This window comes from Pectinophora gossypiella, chromosome 16 (genome assembly GCF_024362695.1).
Source record: "Pectinophora gossypiella chromosome 16, ilPecGoss1.1, whole genome shotgun sequence".
Classification (NCBI taxonomy): Eukaryota; Metazoa; Arthropoda; class Insecta; order Lepidoptera; family Gelechiidae; genus Pectinophora; species Pectinophora gossypiella.
The window spans coordinates 12,176,390-12,198,547 of NC_065419.1; the positions used below are offsets into that span (position 1 = coordinate 12,176,390).

Below are 22,158 nucleotides of genomic sequence, written 5' to 3' on the forward strand. Positions count from 1 at the left end.
GTATTACGTAGTTGGTTACGAGTAACTTAAGGGTACCTACTTACTAAAATACTTTTTGTAAAATTAATTAATTCCTTACATATTTTAGTTAGTAAAATAAAACAAATTAACAATACAATTTATTTTATATATTTCGACACTTTTAAACTTATTTACGTATTTTATTTTAAAACTTACAATATAGTATCTTAGACTTAATAGAGAATTTCGGCACTTTATGAATTCTTGATACTTATTCTAAATAACACAATTACTTAAATATTTACATAAAATCAAATTTAAAAAATAACTAAGAATAATTTTATGCAGTCTACCTCAATGGCACCTAAAATACACGTCTAAAGCTTTGCTACCCATTCTTTTAGTACACTTTTTCTATATTTAATAAAATCTTACGTAATAATTTCCTAAAATAAAAATTAAAAATAATATTTTAAAGTTTATGCGAAAGTCACGAGGGGTGCGGGTGATTGCCAGTGTTCATTGTCTGTCTCCTCATCCGAATCTTCCGCAAATTCCACCTAAAAAATAGTAAAACAAGTAATAAAATAAAAGTCACATATTTTCATTAAAAAGAAGTGAACGCTTTTTACAAATCACTGGTAATAAATGTCAAAAACATTTTTTGAACGCCATTTAAACAGAATTAAAAATAAATACCTTTTTTATTTTTTGATATTAAATGTCAATCGCTTAATTTTTCTCGCGATTTTAGCCAGTACCTATTTCAACTTTTTAGCAAGGAGATTTCATTGTTAGCTAAGTACTAAAAATGAAAACTATTTTTTACAAACTTTAATTTACTTAAATAAAAATAAGTATTTTTAGTTCTTACCCAGGGGTTTGTGCGTTTTCCAGTTGACTGCAGTGAGCTGCCTTGAGACTGCCATGCCTGTAAACACCATAACTTTATTATAACTGACTAAAATCACTTTATGATCCCTTGTTTGGTTAGGACATTACAGGCTGATCACCTGATTGTCCGAAAGTAAGACGATCCGTGCTTCGGAAGGCACGTTAAGCCGTTGGTCCCAGTTATTACTTACTGATGTAAGTACGTAGTCGTTACATGAGTCATGTCAGTGGCCTTTGGCGGCTCAATAGTAGTTACCCTGTCAGGGTTACCAGGGTCGATGAGGTTGGTAATCCACCTCAAAACCCACACGATAGAAGACTGAGTAGTTAAACTAACTCATACGTGTAATAAATAGGAAATAAGAGGTAAGTAAGAAGTATGAGGCAATATGACAGCCAACATGTCTACGATTGGGAAGGGTTGCCTACCGAGAGTGGCAGCTTTATCTATCTTTTTTTTATGATGATAGGCAAGCATTTAACTATAATTCCACCAGATTCATGATGGTAGTAAGTAGTAGTCATGCTTCTTCTTATATCGTGTGGGTTGTGAGGTGAATTACCAACCTCATCAACCCTGGTGTCAGGGTTAATTATTGAGCCGCCAAAGGCCCCTGATATTGGTCATGTAACGACTACTTACTTACATCAGTAAGTAGTAACCGGGACCAACGGCTTAACGTGCCTTCCGAAGCACGGATCGTCTTACTTTCGGACAATCAGGTGATCAGCCTGTAAGGTCCTAACCAAACTAGGGATCACAAAGTGATTTTTGTTATATGTCCCCACCGGGATTCGAACCCGAGACCTCCGGATCGTGAGCCCAACGCTCCACCACTGGACCACGGAGGCCGTTTTTTTATGATGATAGACAAGCATTTAACCATAATCCCACCTGATGGTAGTAGTAGTCACGCTATGGTCGTAGAACGTACTAGAACGTGTCTATTCACTCTTGGCTTGAAGAGACCCAGAAGTTAAATTTTTCGGGAAACCAATTCGCAGCTCTGCCTGAACCGATAGACGACTCTACGTAGTATTGTATAAGTTAGCTGATATTATAAAGGCCTTAATTGTTAACCTTTTTTTTAACGTGACTTAGAATTGTTCAGAAAGCTCTGGGAGATGTGGGTACTTAGTTCATCTTGCGATGGTGTTCCTCTGACTACCCCAATTAGGATATAGTCGTGAGCTTATTGTCTGTTAGAATTGTTGATGTATATGGCACTCATTGCACTAAATACTTGTTAACATTGTAATAAATACGTAAAACTGAAAGACATACCTGATAAGCATCATTGAAGGCATGCGCGAGCGACAGCGCAAGCGCGCGCGCCTGTTTTCTCCGCGCACAAACGAACACATGCGCAACGTGCGACTCTGCCGCGCCTGCGCCCTTGCCCTCCACCACCGCGAAAACGCGCGCGTTCGCCGCGTCCGCCGAGCAGTACGAGATTCTGAAAAAAGATTCGGTGTAATTATCATCGAAGCGGTGTAACAATTTGTCTGCTTCTATCGTGTGGCCAATAGTAGTAAGAATAAGGAATAATACTAATACATAATGGAACGGCAACTCTCCGCTCCCCAACAGCGGCCGAGTTAGGTTTACCTCACCCCCTTGGTCTTACTTTAGTCGTCAATCGTATGGGCGTCTAAGGACTCATGTAACGACTACGTACTTACATCAGTCAGTAGTAACCGGGACCAACGGCTTAACTGCCTTCCGAAGCACGCGTCAGCTCATTTACGGACATTCGGGTGATCAGTCTGTAACGTCCTAACCACTGAGGAGACCGTTAACTACTTTAACCACTTGTAAAAATCTTGTAACGCCGCATTCAGGTACGGTCTGCCGCAAAACAAACGTATGACAATGTTCCTGAGCGTTCACCGAGAAGCGTTTTTGCAGGCGTTTGAATTATAGCGTCACGAATGGCGGCTGCGTCTCGGCGGGCTGTTACTGAAATGCGCGCGCAGTTTGATGCGCCGCTGGACGAGCAGCTAGAGGCGCCTATTGACGCGCCGCCTCTCCATGAACGGAGAAAATGCCCCGCGCACTGCGCCGCGTGACGCCCCGCGTGTCCTTGAACGCGGCCTAAGTAATCATAGTTTTTCTGACACCAAGCACAGTGCTTACGGTCATCGACCTATGAGATGATATAAGACTGACAGTAGATCAGGAGGTTAAAATGGCCACATCGAAGCAATTCATCTAAAAAAGCTTCTTATTGATATTTGTTTGCATTGCGTACTTACTTTTATATGCGCAAATGTCAAATTGCAATATTATTGCTTTTTAGATGAATTGCTTCGATGTGGCCATTTTAACCCCCCAGAATATTAAGTTTGTTGTTTTCGTTAATAAAACAGACTCTATCAGAATGAAGAATAACTATTTTACATGTCGATATTCATATTGATGTCCTTTATAACTACGTATTATAGATGATTAAATGTTATGGGCGATAGGCTGATCCCTTGTCATCATAAGCACACCCAGGACACTTCATGCAAACAACCTCATTCATTTTACACACACACCACACATTGTGTGTGATATCTGACCATACGATTCAAGTCTAAACTATGTTGGAGGGGGGTGAAGTAAACCTAGCTCAGCCGCTGGTGGGGAGCGGAGAGTTGCCGTTCTATACGTAGTTTTATTCCTTATTCTATGCCATAAGGTTCGTCATATCCGCTTATTAGTTGTAGCGCTACCATTCGGGATTACTGGCGTTATATATTCATACAATAAACAGATCAATCAATACACGCGGCAATAAAAGTCGTTTCTGAAAAGATTTCTTTCTATATTCATAAACTTACGGGGTCAAGCGCTCAGCTCGTTCGTTTTATTGGACGGAGAGTAAATAAAAAAAGTCATATACTTTTTATCTTAGCTCATATTGTCACATTACAATAATATACGGGATCGGAACTGTCGACAAGTTACTTATAAGTCATTCACTTTCTCGACAGAATAAGTTTGCAATTAATAAATACGTAAGTACTTAAATAAAATATGATTTAATAGATATAACCTAAGTACTCTGACTGGACGGCGTCGAGATACAAGTTTATCGACATTTTTCGCAGTAGCATAAATAGCGGTTTCTGCATATAATTATAATACATAACATAACATAAACAGCCTATATACGTCCCACTGCTGGGCACAGGCCTCCTCTCAATCAACCGGAGGCGGTATGGAGCGTACTCCACCACACTGCTCCACTGCGGGTTGGCGGAACCAACGGCTTAACGAAGAACGGAATCCTCTTATTTTTTCAGACAATCAGGTGATTGAAACCTGTAAAGTCCTTACCAAACAAAGGACAGTGTCACAAAGTGATTTCAACAATGTCCCCATCGGGAATCGAACCCGGACCTCCAGATCGTAAGCCTAACGCTCCAATCACTAGACCACGGATGCTGTTAATTATTATGACTTCTCAGTTAAGTTACTCAGATACCGACCCCGCCGGCGTGATCGACGATTTTCCTCTCGCAGCGCTTATCGCTATCAATCCACTAGGGTCGATTAGTTCTTTCAAATAAGTCGTTATTATCCTGTTAGACAACGCTCTGACCCGAGGTTCGCACCCAAACGGGCATCCTCAGGCTGTAGTCTTAAATGTTGTACCGGGCGACAGCCCTCACCGCTCCCCATTTGTCCGGCGAAGTCATCATCATCATCAGCCCATTAACGTTCCCACTGCTGGGGCACGGGCCTTCCCTATGGATGGATAGGGAGATCGGGCCTTAAACCACCACGCGGGCCCAGTGCGGATTGGTGATTATTAACGACTGCTAATGCAACCGGGACCAACGGCTTAACGTGCCTTCCGAAGCACGGAGGAGCTCGAGATGAAAACTTTTTTTTGTGGTCACCCATCCTATGACCGGCCTTTGCGAAAGTTGCTTTACTTCAACAATCGCAGACCGAGCGCGTTTACCGCTGCGCCACCGAGCTCCCCTGTCCGGCGAAGTAGTTAATGCTATTTGCGGCAAATCTACAATTTCAAATTCTTAACATAATTTGGCCGTGTTCTAGGTTCAAGATAAATTATAAAATTCTAATTACTTACGTAAGTACTAAATAAAGACAGATCTTAAACTAACTAAAAACGTTTTCTATTTAACTTGTTTAAGAATTTCAATCAAGAAAACGTAATAATAATTCCGTCATTTTATCACGTTTTTCTGTGATGTATTTTTCATTTTCCATAGTAATTTTGTCTTTTGACGTTCAGTAAAAAGTAACTGATTTGACTAGTTGGAGACTAGCCTCGACTTTCAAGGAATTCTTACCATACTATACCTCATTAACGTTGGTTTTCTTTACCATAGATTTATATAACGTACCTGTAAATGGATATGCTGAGCACGTTCTCTTGAGACTCGGCATCAGTGACGACCACTCCCTTGGGGCTGATGTCCAGGTTCACTCGCTGCAACTTCTTGGTCAGACCTGGAATTATAATGAGCCATGGTTACTTTTGTCCGGCTGAGTAGTTAATGTCGTCTACAATATTTGGAGGTCCGGGTTCGATTCCTAAAAGAGACAGTCGAAAATCACATTGTGTTGTCCTTCGTTTGGCTAGAACATTACAGGCTGAATCACCTGGTTGTCCGAAAAAAGTAAGAAGCCGTTGGTAGCAGCCCATATGCCTCCACCAACACGCACTGGAGCAGCGTGGTGGAGTATGCTCCAAACGTCCTCCGGGTCATTGAGGGGGGGGGGGGGGGCTGTGCCCAGCAGTGGGATGTTTATAGGCCATTTATGTAGAGGTATACTAAATTGATAAAAGTGTATGCCATGGGGCTGGTGGTCCCTGTTACTACTTACAGTACTTTACGCTCAGTACATACTCGTTGCATGAGCCATGTCATCATCATAGGCATTTACATCTTGATCAGATGATTTATACAGTGTTTCTGTGGCAACGTCTTGTATGGCTGAAAAGTCCAATACGGGAACGGCAATAGCATCCGAACAGCTGGCATTTCAGCTGAGGGACGTTTGATGGTGTGGATAGCGAAGCGACCCTCTCATGCCAATGTTTAAAGTTGTTTGAGCCATGTCAATGTTTAATATAATTAATCAGTCTCATATGCAAATAATAATAGTACACATATAGGCACTTGTAAGTAATCTAATTAGGTCATCATTTATTATATTAAGTACATAATTAGTTCAGTAGCAACACGTGTCTGACCGCGGAAACCTCTGTCGGAATACATATCGGATTGATTTAAAAATAAAAAGGTCATACCGTCATAAAGATGGGAGCCGTGGTAGCCCAGTTGGTAGAACGCTTGCCTCTCACTTTGAGGTCGCAGGTTCGAATCCAGCACATGTCTAAACCAATGATTGTCGAATTTGTTTTCGAATTCAGCGGCGTGCTCTCATAAATCCGCCTATCCCACCTTCAATTGACTACTCCGCTCTTTCGCTACCAACCCTTGACTAGTAACTAGAGTCTATTTACCTTTAGCGGAGTGTAAAGCGGAGAGCGGAACACACGGCGAGCATTGGCACGGAGGCGGCTAGACCTTATAAATCAGCGTCTCGCATCTCCATTTGACTGTTCGGCTCCTTCGCTACCAAACCTTCGCTAGTAATTAGAGTGTATTTACCTTTAGCGGAGTGTAAACCGGAGCACACGCCGAGCGCTGGCACGAAGGCAGAGCGCTCTCATAAATCAGGATACCGCACCTCCACGTGACTGCTCGGCTCCTTCGCTACCAACACTTGATTAGTAACTAGAGTCTATTTACCTTTAGCGGAGTGTAAAGCGGAGCACACGCCGAGCGTTGGCACGGAGGCGGCTCTCATAAATCTGCGTATCGCATCTCCATTTGACTGCCTGGCTCCTTCGCTACCAAACCTTCGCTAGTAATTAGAGTGTATTTACCTTTAGCGGAGTGTAAAGCGGAGAGCGGAGGACACAACGAGTGTTGACACGGAGGCGGCTCTCATAACTCTGAGTATCGCATCTCTATTTGACTGCTCGGCTCCTTCGCTACCAACCCTTGGCTAGTAACTAGAGTCTATTTACCTTTAGTGGAGTGTAAAGCGGAGAGCGGAGCACACGGCGAGCATTGGCACGGACGCGGCTAGACCTTATAAATCAGCGTATCGCACCTCCAATTGACCAACAATTGAGCTCGGCTCCTTCGCTACCAAACCTTCGCTAGTAATTAGAGTGTATTTACCTTTAGCGGAGTGTAAAGCGGAGCGCACAGCGAGCGCGGTGGCGGGCGCGGAGGCGGCTCGCTCCACCGGCGCGGCGCCAGCGTACCGCACGTCCACCTGGCTGCTAGGCTCCTTCGCCTCTCGCCACCAACCCTCACCCTCGCACTCCGCCAGCGCCCATTCTTCGCAGAGCTCTGGAAGAAGGAAAATTCATTTTATAAAATTAATAATCAATGAAGCTTTGGTGCGTGACGTCTGTCGCCGTATAAGGGTTGGCCGATATCACGCAGCAAAGGGTGGAGATCCTCGAGTTGGCTTTTTCCTCGCGGAGCGTTTTTCACTTGCGGTCCAGAGAGACAACGCTGCAAGCATAATGGGTACGTTCGGGCGGAGCTTTTTGACGGCTGATATGGTTTACTATATCTTTGTGTGTTTTATGTGTTTTGACGTATTTTAGTGTAGGTATTTAATTTGACTATGTTATATATTTTCTTAAGATATTAAATTACATTCAATGAAAATAGTCTGTAGTTGTTCACTTTGCTAAAATGTGAGAGATAATTAGATGTAATGATTCCGTATATTTAAGCAAATAAGGTCTACGACTACAGAATCAAGATTGACACTCATTTTATTGTACTCCATCAGCCTCCATGGTCTAGTGGTTAGAGCGTTAGGCTCACGATCTGGATGTTCGGGTTCGATTCCTGATGGGGACACTGTCGAAATCACTTTATAAGACTGTCCTTTGTTTGGTAAGGACTTTTCAGGCTTGAATCACCTGATTGTCCGAAAAAGTAAGATGATTCCGTACTTCGGAGGGCACGTTAAGCCGTTGGTCCCGGCTATTAGCCGTAAAAACACTTCCACCAACCCGCAGTGGAGCAGCGTGGTGAAGTATGATCCGTACCCCTTCCGGTTGACTGAGGAGAGGCCTGTACCCAGCAGCAGCTGTGGGACGTACATAGGGAATAAGTCGTCTATTTTTAAGTTTTACAAATAAAAACTTTTATGCATATAAGTAAGTACTTAATTATAAATTCATAATACCTAACGCTCACAGTATATATCACAAGAATCTGCCTTCCAACTTCTAATACCAATGTAATTAATTTCGCCCCAATCTTACAACTCCGCCAAAACCATGTCGAGCTAGACTGTACTAAAGTCATAAAATATTAATACCTGCTTAAGTACTGAACTAGAAACATGTAATTACATATAGGTAATACGAAAATAAATGATGACTACCTATTTGCTGGTTTGTGAGCAAAAAATATATCGAACGCTGTCTTTTGCTTATCTCTTCGGGCATGTCGTAAAAACCGACAAGACGATTGTATCCTTTCTGACATGTTGGACTATTTTATGAACGACGGTCTAATCACCTGACACTAGGGTTCATGCATTTTAGGACTTCATCCCATTATTTTTTTTGACGTTACTTATTGTAGATTTGCCGCAGATGGCATTAACTACTTGGCCGGACAAATGGGGAGCGCTGAAGGCTCTCACCCGGTTCCACTTCATCCCAAAAGTGGTTGCAAGTTGTCTGTTATTACTTGTGGCTGTGTCCACCCCATTAGGAATACAGGCGTGAGTATGATAGTGAACCTATAAAGCGGTCGTAGGCTCATGGCGGTTGATAATTTTCCAGCATAACTCAAAGGCAATTTCCTACAGGCTTTACTCTCATTAACTCATTATAGTGATATAGTCACAGACAGTAAGGTGCTGTTCCCGGAAATGTTCCCAAAGTGTTCCCACTTTGGGAATATTCCCGAGAATATTCCCGTTGTAAAATCTCTTTAATAGTAATTAAACTGTCTGCTTTTCTTTTTCAAATTATACTAACTTGTACTCTCATCCTGTAGGTAATAAAGCTCTTTTTACTCAAGCTGTGCGCCTTTTTACTGCCGGGAACGTTCCCAAAATGGGAATATTCCCGAGACCAGCACATCACTGGTCACAGCTAGTACGCGAGCGAGTTTCGCAAATATTAATAGCCGCAGATTGCTTATGTAAATTGCGCCAAATCATAATGACATATCTCGCTTGTAGTAATGTCCTTAGGAAGTCAGTAATTTTCCTGAAAAGGATACTAATCTGGGGGGCTAAAAAAGCCACATCAAAGCAATTCACCTATAATAAAGCAATATTGCTATTTGACATATATTTGCATTGCGCACTAACTTTTATATGCGCAAATGTCAAATTGCAATATTGCTTTCTTAGATTTATTGCGTCAATGTGGCCTTTTAAAGCCCCCTGTTTATTTCCTTTCACTTCTTATTTGGGTGTCTACGCTACGATGCCGTGTAGAGAATGTGAATAATTAAATAGGTAAGTTAGTAAGTACCTAATTTGTCTAATACTTATCGAAATTCAATTCAAATTTTCAAATTCAAAAATATCTTAATCAGTAGTTAACATAGTTACACTTTGAATCCTCATTTTTTACGTAACGAACGTTTCATCCCCTTAAAACTACTGCAACTTACCTGTATAGCTGCAAAATAAATTGGAAGAAAAGGGCATAGATGTTCTTAAAGAACAAACGTAAAATATTGTTATATAAATAATTTAGTAATTTGGCTGCCTAATATCAGTTCCCTGACAGTTAATCTCATGCAATCATATCTTCTAAATAATCACTAACCTTATAATAACCACTTTCTAAGTAATTACTGTCTTAAAACTGTTCAAAGGGAAAGATACTTTTATCAAAAGTACTTAATGTTATTATGTCTATGAAAAGAAAATTAAGTTTTAAGTAATAAGTATACAATTTTCGACAAAATAAAGTGTAACTATAGGTATATCTACTAAATAAAAGTTATTATTCTTTATACGACTTTCAGCTTAGGATACTTGGCATTCTAGTAAGAAAGTTGTTATATTTTTCATGACAAGAGTAAATACATAATTCTTTTAATGACTAGCGATTACAAAGTCGACTTATCACAAATTATAATATGAGGGAGTTTATTTATAAGTATATAAACACAGAGTACTTACATAAAATGTTATATTAATTGACGTATAAAGTCTAAAGCATGACCATTATAGTACATACAGCCATTAATTTCTAGGCAATTAGCTAAGGAAATAAATCATTTCACTTACATTTAACTACAGATAGATTATAATACTACTTAGTCATGTTGAAGTGAACCTCTAGCCATAGAGGGGCCATTCAACTAGCGACAACAAACACTTCAGGACCCCGATACCGACCACGCCGGCGTGGTCGTCGTTTTCCTTCATTCAGCGCTTATCGCTATCATATCGTAACATAATAAATACTTTATTGCACAAACAGGAAAATATAAAACAAAAGAGAAACAGAATGAGTACAACGGCTTTATTGCTAAGCAGCAAACTCTTCCAGGCAACCTTTAAGTACAGGAGATATTCTGATGTATCGTCCCGTGTGTCATCGTGGGTCGATTAATTCTTCCAAATAGGATTAACAATCCTTCCAGATGATGCCCTGTCTGACTTTCCAATTAGAAGGAAAAACTAACTAAATTACTAACTTACAGATTAGGTCACATGCCTCTCAAATTACGTTTCTCAGGTAGGTAAGTAAGTATTGTTAATTATTTCCTCACGGTGTTCCTTTACTGCTGAACACGTGATAATCAATTATGATCCAAATATGAATTCGCAAAACAAAGTCAATTAACTAGTTCGATAATCCCGTGTTGGGATTCGTACTCATATACTGCGACGTGCGACAATCAGTTTTTTTTTGACGTGACTTATTGTAGATTTGCCGCAGATGGCATTAACTACTTGGCCGGACAAATGGGGAGCGCTGAAGGCTCTCACCCTGTACAACGTTTAAGACAGCAGGCCTGAGGGTGCCCAGTTGGGCGCGACATTCAAAGGAAACTGTAGGTATTGTAAGCAACGCTGCGCTGTTGAAGTACTTATATTCAATAAACTACACTACATGGAACAAAGTACAAAGACATTCCAAGAGATGAATGAAACGAACTACGCAATATAATAAAACAGAGTCATACAAATATGACACACACAACTTGTGTCACGCAAGTACATCAGATAAGGATCTGGTATACAAACATCGGACAGTGGCTGATAGCCGAGACCCGCGACCCGAAACATGTTATTGTCCAAAATACAGCGTCAAACAAGACCCTGGGACCCTGGTCCAGTCGCGAATAATTTCATCATTGCATAACGATCGTTCACAATAATATTTCTTATTAATTCATACTAATGACACACACCGGACACTTCATACAAAAATACTTGTTTTTACACAGACACGACACATTGACGTTATCGTACGTGTGTGTGACGTCGAGCCAAACGATTGAAGACTAAAGTAAGACCGATGGGGTGAGGTAAACCTAGCTCATCCGCTGGTCAATGCGTACTATTTTTCGTTATTCTATTGCTAATGATGAAAGACGGATGGCGCAGCGGTAAACGCGCTCGGTCTGCGATCGTTGAAGTTAAGCAACTTTCGCAAAGGCCGGTCATAGGATGGGTGACCACAAAAAAAAGTTTTCATCTCGAGCTCCTCCGTGCTTCGGAAGGCACGTTAAGCCGTTGGTCCCGGCTGCATTAGCAGTCGTAAATAACCATCAATCCGCACTGGGCCCGCGTGATGGTTTAAGGCCCGATCTCCCAATCCATCCATAGGGAAGGCCCGTTCCCCAGCAGATGAAAGACGAAAAAAAATATATAACGTTTAAAAAAACTGATCGTAAATAAGTCGCTGTGGTCCTGTGGTTCACTAGCATGCTTCTCAAACGGAGAACTCTGGTTCGAACCCCGACAACGGAGACCAATGAGTTATTAATTTCAATAACACAGTTGGCTCGATAATTATAGATGGCGATACGGCTTACTACATAATATCACGTTGGCCTAACAAAAAGCTCGGTAAGGTGTGAGTAAGTATTTAGTTCATCTTGCGATAGATCTACCTCTGACTACCCCAATTGGGATATAGTGAGCTTATGTTATGATCGTGTTTCTTTTTTTTCCGCGACTTATTGTAGATTTGCCGCATGGCGTAAACTCACTTAGTCGGAAATCGTGTATCAGCGAAGGCATTTAATCTTTCTATTCCTTTCGTTATTCGAATGTGAACCTAGCCTAGTCTGATATGGCTATCTAGGCCAGACATATCGATAGCGAAGTGGGCCATAGGTCAACATCAGGCGTAGTAGCCGCGAAAGATGGCTGATATTCGGCTAATTTTAACCTTATCACACTTAACTGTTGAGACTCGAACCTTGACACATTGAGGCGGTAGGTCGTCTGTCGATGAACTAAGTATTTGTCGCGTCGCGTGTATGTACGGTAAACTTCAGGTAATAGTAAATACAGATTACTTACCTATATACCATTTGTCTTTTTATTTCTGTAAGTTGGTTTCTTACCTATTTTTTTTCCTAAAAATAAATAGATTCTTACTTACGTGTAATGTACAACTACGACTTACTTTCCGCTAAGAAAGGATAATATACCTAATTTAATAATTTGATATATTTTATAGTAGCACTCGATTTTTGAAGACATTCTAAGCTCATGACTATGAAACACATAAAATATGACTACTTATATTATAATTAATGTTTTTAAATACGGGTAAGTAAGTATATTTTATATTTTTTCGCACAATATGGTTTTACAACTGGGGGGTTAAAAATGCCACATCAAAGCAATTCACCTAAAAAGCTATCGCTATTTGACATTTATTTGTATTGCGCACTTACTTTTATATGCGCAAATGTCAAATTGCAATATTGCTTTTTTAGATGAATTGCTTCGATGAGGCCTTTTCAACCCCCATCCAAATTCATATATTTTTTATGAATATTATTATATGTGGTAGATTGTTATTATAATTATGTTCTCTAAGTAATTCTATAAAATGCCGTATGCTCCCCTGACATAACAAAATAAGTACATAAATAAATAATTTACTTAAATAAGTACTTCTATTTTTTGTATAATACATACCTACTACCAAAAGTTTTACAAATTAATTAGACTCTCGGCTGTAGGTACAGTCATAAGCAATATAATGTACCCACTTTAGGACTCTGTCGCTCTAACATATTTGACAATTTGTCAAAAAGTTAATGTGACATGGTACCAAAGTTTATACATATTAATGCTCGTGACCGTACCTGTTTCGCAACATACTTTTTGTACTACATGAAACAGGAATCAAAATCCCTGCTTCTTAAATATGAACCTAAATTAATTCAAGCACATTATATTGAGATTCTACAATAATAATCACTAAATATGAGGACTTTAAACCGAACCTTGATCGTCTATAATTAAATGATAAAACCCAGCACGATGCACGACAAAGGAAGCACAAGAATAATGGAGCTTAATCAAACCCAAACTGTCAATTAGCACAAATTATTGAGACATACATAGTGATAAAGAAACTATTTTACTCAGCCGCTAAATTGCGCATTTTGTAGCCTGAATACGATCAAAATAAACCTACTTTTATTATCGGTTTTTTAATTAGGTAGTTTCCTAGGTCAAAGATAATTTATAATATTCTGATTACGTACTAAATAAAACAGATCTGAAAGTGACAAAAACGTTTTCTTTTTTCGATTTAACTTATTTATGAGTTTTAAGAAAGAAAAATTGTAAGAAAGAAAAATAAGTGCGACATTTGTCACGTTTTTCTATGACGTGACAGGTAGCTATTTCATATAAAAGCCATAGTAATTTCGTGTTTTGACGTTTAGTAAAAAGTAACTGATTTGACTAGTTGTCAGGTACAAATTCAAATTCAAAAATATCTTTATTCGGTAGGTAACATAGTTACACTTTGAATCGTATTTTTTTTTTTTGTATAACGAGTCTCATCCGCCTAAAACTATTACAGATCTTAGAAAAAACCCGAGCTAAATAATAAAAATAAAATGGTGTAATGTTTTTCAGTACTAATATGAAGTGAGGGTGTTGTTGTTCTTGGGGCTTGTTGACAATTGCAACATAAAAATACCTCAAAAAATATATGAATTCTTTGCTTTTTTAATTAATTCATCGATCTATTTCTTATAGTCGGACCTGTTTGTAACCTCTGCAATTACCTAACTAAACTGAATAATTAATACTTTTTATTTAATTATTTATTTATTTTTTAATTTTATTATGATGTTATTGTCTTTTTTTTGTAATAAACTATTTCTATTCTATTCTAATTATATGCGAAGTGGCAAAACAATCAGCGTTTCTTTACTACAGTCTACGAGTTGTGAAAGTAATTAATCCACACACATTTTAACATGGCCCACATCGATATAGATTCGGGCGAGGCTTTGTGTGTTCTGTTTGTTATTCATAAACAATAACCACGCTTTTTCAAAACCGTAAACACATAGAATTAGGTAAGTATTCAAAGTAGGTAAGTAAAGCATAGAATATTATCCATGAGCGTTCTATGCTATCCTCCAGGCCTCCTATCGTGTGGGCTGTGAGGTGGATTACCAACCCCATCAACCCTGGTGTCAGGATTACTATTAGAGCCGCCAAAGGCCCCTGACATGGCTCATATAACGACCACTAGCTTACATCAGTAAGTAGTAACCGGGACCAATGCCTTCCGAAGCACGGATCATCTTTCTTGACAAGAGCCTGTAATGTCCTATAGGACATCACAAAAGTAACTTTTGACAAAGTGACTTTTGTGATGTGTCTCCACGAGGATTTGAACCCGGGATCTTCGGATCGTGGGCACAACACTCGAACCACTGGACCACAGAGGCCGTTAGGTCCGCCAGGTAAGATAGCACGACAAACCTTGACGAAAAATGGATCTAAGTAAGTAAGTAGTTTATTCCCCGTTAAGTGACACCAAGTATAAAAGCTATCCATCATAGCAGAGCATTAGGTGGAAAATGGATTACCCGCCTTTCACGCGCTTTCACGGCGCCGTTTTTGCCTTGCGTCTGCGCAACCATTTTACAGGAATGTCGTCCGAGCCCCGGTCTATCGCGGGCTTTCTTCAATTAATAATTTATCGCCTACTGGGAAATATCAGGGCAAGGGTCCGGTTCACATTCTACGTTCTGAGTATATTTTTTTTATTATTTCTTGCTGTATTTGTTTAGGTGGCTCACTTGTTGATAGGGATAATTATTGTTACGTATATGGCGGATGGTCACGTATCAAGGCAAAGGAAAACATCGTGAAGAAACCCACATTCCCGATAAATTGAAGTTAAGCAACTTTCGCAAAGGCCTTTCATAGGATGGGTGACCACAAAAAAAAAGTTTTCATCTCGAGCTCCTCCGTGCTTCGGAAGGCACGTTAAGCCGTTGGTCCCGGCTGCATTAGCAGTCGTTAATAACCACCAATCCGCACTGGGCCCGCGTGGTGGTTTAAGGCCCGATCTCCCTATCCATCCATAGGGAAGGCCCGTGCCCCAGCAGTGGGGACGTTAATGGGCTGATGATGATGATAATGAGATAAAAGGTAGTAACTAGTAGATTCACGCTCATGTAGCATGTAGGTAGCGAAAGCTGTGATAGTTATCTACTTACCCTTAAAGCTTTTATAGTGAATGCTCACTCGTTGATGTCTTTTGTATGAAACAAGTTTATCAATTATGATCGACTTCTATTTTTTTTAAATTTCCATGCCAGGATAAATACTTATTTGTAAGATATCCCACTCCTATTAAGGGCCCAATCTTTTTTTAGCTTTTTTTTTAATGCTCACTCGTTGATGTCTTTTGTATGAAACAAGTTTATAAATTTTGGTCGACTCTTATTTTTAACAATTTCCTTGCCAGAATAAATACTTATTTGTAAAATATCCCACTCCTATTAAGGGCCCAATCTCCGGTGTCAGAATTCAGAATTTAAATATTTTCACCCCTGTCGGGGAGCATCCCCGCCGACGACAATATATCTGAAGTTGCTCTAGTTATGCGCAGTTAAACGGCAGTTAAAGAAATATGTTCCAATTGTTTGAAAAAGGAAAATAATTATCACCAAAAACTCGCAATGATCCAATAGGGTAGTCAAGTCAGTTACTTTTTACTAAACGTACCCGTACGTACGTACGTACATGATGATGATGATAAGGCAGAAGGCGAGAGGGAAACCACTGCCCTATTTTTTCTTAAAAAAGTAGCATGGAGAATTGCTACATATATTTATTCCTATTAAGGGCCTTTTTTGTACCTACCATTTTTAAGGCGAATAAATGAATTATGAATTATTATTATTATGAACGTCAAAACACGAAATCACTATAGAATTTGTATGAAAAACCAACCTGTGACGTCATAGCAAAACGCGAAACGCGACAACATGTCGCACTTATTATAAGATTTTTCTTTATTAACATTCATAAATAAGTTACTTAAAAGAAAAATGAAAGCGTTTTTGTCTCCTTTAGATCTGTGTTTATTTAGTAATCAGAATGTCATAATTTATCTTTGACTTAGGAAACTATCCAATTTTGTGGAAACTGCAGCCTTAAGGCTTAGAAACAATTTTTACATTTAGATTTCCTGCGATTCTTAGTGGCCCTATTAGTATCTAAAGATATCGTTGTTGTCATTAGAAGTCCAACGTGCTAAAACTTGTCACGGTCATTTTATCGATATTGACGATATAATTGTTATTTTGTCGATTGGTGCTAATATGTGAACCCAAATAAGTCATGTCGCTCTGTCAAATTACGAACTGAATCGCGTGACATGCATGTTAAGAAAAAAAACAAATTCATCGATTTCGACCAACCCGCAGTGGGGCAGCGTGGTGGAGTATGCTCCATACCCCCTCCGGTTGAATGAGGGGAGGCCTGTGCCCAGCAGTGGGACGTATACAGGCTGTTTATGTTTAGTATCGATTTCGACAAAATGTATTGAATCTATCGATAATTTTATCACCTTGCGCATGTTAGCCCTGCCGCCAATGATTTCTAGACGTCGCGCATAATGTGCCCTTACACTCACTTTCCAAGCTAGAAGTTTCAAACCACATTCTGCGACGCATCATTAATCATAGCGCAACCACTGCGCTCTACATTGCTGGCCTAACAGAGAGAGATCACTTGCCATCGTTACTCGCCGCAGCGATGTATAATGAAGGCATAAATTACCCATGGTGTAAGGCAAAGTAAACGAGACGAGTTTTTTTTTCTACCTCTAAACCAGTAATTCTCAACCTGTGATCCGTGGACCACGAGTCTGCGAAACCTTAAATATGTTCCCTACCGATGCTCCTCAAATATGATCCGCTTTTAAAATTACATACTTTGAATCATTTTTGGAATGGGGTATTTGACTGGTTCAAAGATAAATTATAAAATGCTGTTCTAGAATAAGAAGCCAGTCTAAGATGATCAAAAATCAATCTCATTTTACTTTTCGACTAATTTTCGAATTTTATTCATCAATTACGTGACCGCTTTTTTATGACGTCATAGGACAGTATTTCCATGCAAACTACAAAGAAAACTTTCGTTTTGACGTTTCGTAAAAAGTATGTCATTTGACTAAGTTGTCAAGTAGCCTATTCGAACGAGTTTGGAAAGACAAAATTAAATCCAAAAAATCTTGACGAAACGAGCGTGAAATGGTTACATTTCACCAATGAGTCCTCATCCTGTCCATGAGACTTTTTCGATCTAATATCGTTATAATGCCGACGAAACAGTTTATATTAGTTAGTTTGTTGTTTTATTTTTATTGTTTATTGTATTGTTGATATTGTTTGTTTTTATTGTATTTGTTTGTTTTTATTGTATTTCATTTCATTTTATTTCATTTCAATTTCTTTTTGTAACGGAGTCCCTGCTAATAAAAATGAAATCATAGTGGTCCCTAGGCAAAAATGGTTGGGAGCCACTGTGTCACTGTTGGTACGGAGAGGTTGTAAGAGAGCTAATTCTAGAGTAATTAGAGAGAAACCAGACACGGCCTTATGCAGGGTAGAGCCAAGTTCGGAAGGTTTAATGAAGATATAAAAAATACGCAGTTAGATATTGAACATCATTGGATGAACTCAATATGTCAATACGGCTGATCGTATTGAATGCCCTTTTGCACAAAAAACTGTAGGTACCGTATGCGATGCGGATATTCAGTTTTCTCTCGTCTATAAAAAAATACATTGCTAGCTACTGTGCTGTGTATTGGGGCCTTCAGCGGCTCAATAATAAACCTGACACCAGGGTTGATGAGTTTGGTACTCTACTCACAACCCACACGATAGAAGAAGAGGCTAGCTACTGTGGTCCTATGGTTTACCGGCTTGCATCTCAAACGGAGAGCGCCGGTTCGAAGCCCAGTAGGTACCGGACTTGCCCCAAATGAGTTATTAATTTATCTTAAATAAGCGTGGCCAATTATTGGTCAGCAAAAATTTAGTAGCGATCGCCATCGACTCGCAAAGATGAAGAGAATTTATCTTAAATGCACTCTACCGCAGATGATCGGGCCGTCAGTGCGTTGCATTTAGAATACTTAGTTTTATTATTATTGTTTTTATGATTTCGGTTTGTTTTTCTTTTTGTTTTGTTTTTTTTTTCTGTGTACTTATTGATTTCCGTGTGATTTCTGTCCTGTGTTAAACGTAATGTACCTGTCTGTCTGTGTCTGTGGTGTCCGGAAGTAATAAATGTTTCTTTCGTTCTTTCTTTGTTCTTTAAAAGGCTAAAAGCTACTATAACTTTTTTGCTGAACTGAAAAACCGATGAAGGTTTTTTTTTGACGTGACTTAATGTAGATTTGCCGCAGATGGCATTAACTACTTAGCCGGACCAATGGGGAGGGAGCGCTGATAACTACCCGGTACAAAACTTAAAACAACAGCCCTGAGGGTGCCCAGTTGGGCGCGAACTTCGGCTCAGGGCGTCGTGTGAGAGAAAGAATACTTGAAAGAATTAACCGACCCTAGTGGTCGATAGCGATAAGCGCTGAATGAGGAAAATCGTCGACCACGCCGGCGCGGTCGGTATCGGGGTTCTGAAGTGTTTGGTGTCGCAAGCTGATTGCCCGCCTCTATGGGTAGAGTTACCTATTTTTCTATCGTGTGGGTTGTGAGGTGAATCACCAACCTCATCAACCCTGATGTCTGGGTTACTATTGAGCCGCCAAAGGTCTCTGATATCTAGTATAACGACTACATACACAAGTAAGTACTTAAAATAAATAGTAGCCGGGACCAACTGCTTTACGTGTCCTCCGAAGCACGGATCATCTTACTTTTCGTAACACTATTGTATTCTATGACAAATCAAAAAATCTGCAACAGGCTAACGCGTAACTTACACCTGTTAGTGTCACGGGTACGAATCCCGGTTCGTGCTCTAAACCACTGAATTCGACTTATTATTTGAATTCACGTTAGGATCATAGTTAATTGATATCACGTGGTATCCAGGATTTACGGCCGGTTAAAGAAAAAAAGATCGACGAATTGAGAACCGCCTCATTTTTTGAAGTCGGTTAAAAATTGGCAATAATGTGCCCTGCCTACCCCTCTTATTTATCTACATGGGACTTAAACATAGCTGTTGAGGAATCACAGCCGAAGACGATGGTGTCTTGGATGGATCACACTTACTTACTTAGGAAATGCATATTCACTCTACCTTATAATTATGTACTCTAAAACAGACACTTGAAAAAGTAGAAATAAAAAATAAACCCGTTAATATACCCGTTAATATAATATATGCTAGTCTTTAATTTAATAAAGGAACCAGTACCTAAGACGGTCGTAAGCTCGGGGAGGAGTGGGTACTTAGTTCATCTTGCGATGGATGTACCCAAAAGGATGTCTCTCTGACTACCCCAATTGCGATATAGTCGTGAGATTTTATTTTATGGTGCCTAAGGCTACGAAAGGTTTTATTCGATAAATTCCATATTATTATTTTCTGTTGAAATCAGTGTTAGAAATAAATAATTAAATCCATTTTTTGACGTGTCTTATTGTATATTTTTGTGATATGATTAACTACTTGGCCGGATGAATAGGGAGCGCTGAAGGCTCTCACCCCGTAAAATTAAATCCACGGACCTTAATAAAATATAGGCAAAAAAATCCTTTTAAAAATAATGGCATAAAAGATTTAGTCTAGAGAAAGAAAGAAAGAATAAGCAGAAGAAAAAAGAAAGAAGAGGGTTAGAAGGTCCAGTGTAATATAATCCAATAAAATTAATACATAAAATACTCACTTTTGTGTTTCGGATAATTCTTCCACATCTTCCTTAAAAGCGTCGTCATTTTCTTAAGCTTTCCTTTTCTTTCAAAATAATAAATTTATTGATAAAAATGAAATTTAAAAATGTTGAACTTAAAGTTTTCGCGCGCGTGGCGTGTGCTGCGCGCGCGGCCAGTCAACCCTTTGCGCAGTGGGCGATAGGCGCGCGATGCGCACCATTTTACGTTCCTATACGCAGCTATATGTGCGTATGTACTATCGCGAAAATCATGTGCACATGTTGATCGGGGTAGGCGCGTCTGTGGACGATCATTAAATGTGGAAATTTACACGAGTGGCTGAACAAAGGATCAACGATATCTGAGCTCAATTTTTCCTTGTTAGGTAGGTATATTTTAAGCCATATTTAGCCAACAGAAATTACGAAAAGCTTGGAAAATCTAAATCTAACTCAAACAACTGGGATGAGGATGACTAAGCAGCGTTTTGCGAATAATGAATGCTTAACAATGACAACAAGAGAAGAAAACCGCTTCGACACTTGCTGATGAAATATTCGATAACAATAAGTAAGGTAAGATAAAGTATAAGTAAGGTAAGGCTTAATAAAACACGACGAATTTATTGAAAACATCATAGAAGGGAAGATAGAAGGAAAGACAGGAAGGGGAGGACCAAGAAGAGCTTTAGTACATGGAACAAATAAAGAGAAGACGAACGTCGTGTGTTTGAAGTCAAAGAATTGAATTGGATGCTACACCGACAAGAGCGTGGTTCTTAAATGGATGATAATGATAAGTAAGGTATCTGGGGGATAAGTGTCTGATAACAACCAGGTGTCTAGCACTCTGATAGACGATCCAGGTCCTTAAAGGCCATGTTTTGGTGGAGACTAATAAAGGTGAATGAAGATGATATACAGAAACTTTCTCTCAGCTCTCCACATTATTTTCGAGGGTTTAACCTTGAAGATGGACGATTTGCAGACCAGAAACGAAATATTTATCAAAACAAACACACCAGGAAGTATTTTATATATTCTGATAAAGAATACCAAGGTTCTGTGATTACAAAAATAGTTTAGTTCAAATCAAATAGCTACTTTATACCACAAAATAAATACTTATTAGTTATTTCCATTAGTTATTGGACTTTTCAGGCTTGAATCACCTGATTGTCCGAAAAAGTAAGATGATTCCGTGCTTCGGAGGGCACGTTAAGCCGTTGGTCCCGGCTATTAGCCGTAAAAACACCTCCACCAATCCGCATTGGAGCAGCGTGGTGGAGTATGCTCCATATCCCCTCCGGTTGATTGAGGGGAGGCCTGTGCCCAGCAGTGGGACGTATATAGGCTGTTGATGATGAGTTATTTAGGTATATCCCCCCTTCTACTCCGGTTAATTGTGAGAAGACATGTGCCCAGCAGTGGGACGTCTATGTTATATGCTAAGTAGGGTAGGTAGATAATAAGATTATAAATTAGGTATAATCTTAGTTTCATAAATTGACACGAATTAAATGGAGAAAACATTTTGGACATCAGTGTGTAGGTAAAAAACAATAGGTAAAGTAGGTATTTTGAAAGCACGTTTAATCAAACTCGAGCCCTTTTCAAAATGCCTAATTTTTCTTACGAAATCTCGCGATTTATTTCCACGCGAGTTCATGAAACAGGTACCGAGCTTTACAAATTAGCGCAGGCGCGGAACTCGGCGCATGCCTGCATGATTGCCTGACGCAAGCGCACTCGTTCGCCGCTCATGTCTGACGCAACTTTAGAGCTTTTCCCCTCACACCAAATTCATGTTATCCCCACCAATTACTCGTTTTGCTTCGCTAAATAATTACTTACCGCCCGAAATCTCTATGTCAGTGCAGTTGCCCATATTGTCATATTG

At 39.5% G+C, this 22,158-nt stretch overlaps 1 protein-coding gene across 1 annotated transcript; it reads right to left on the minus strand.

Annotated features, from left to right (window-relative positions):
• Positions 1-106: 106 nt before the first annotated feature.
• Positions 107-20,492, minus strand: LOC126373880 (low density lipoprotein receptor adapter protein 1-like). Its single transcript, XM_050020233.1, has 6 exons — positions 20,274-20,492; positions 7,075-7,248; positions 5,221-5,326; positions 2,141-2,312; positions 836-892; positions 107-521 (listed from the first exon to the last, which is right to left on the minus strand). Exons 1-6 carry the CDS (start codon positions 20,320-20,322, stop codon positions 441-443), a joined length of 639 nt encoding a protein of 212 aa, XP_049876190.1. The 5' UTR covers positions 20,323-20,492; the 3' UTR covers positions 107-440.
• Positions 20,493-22,158: the final 1,666 nt, after the last annotated feature.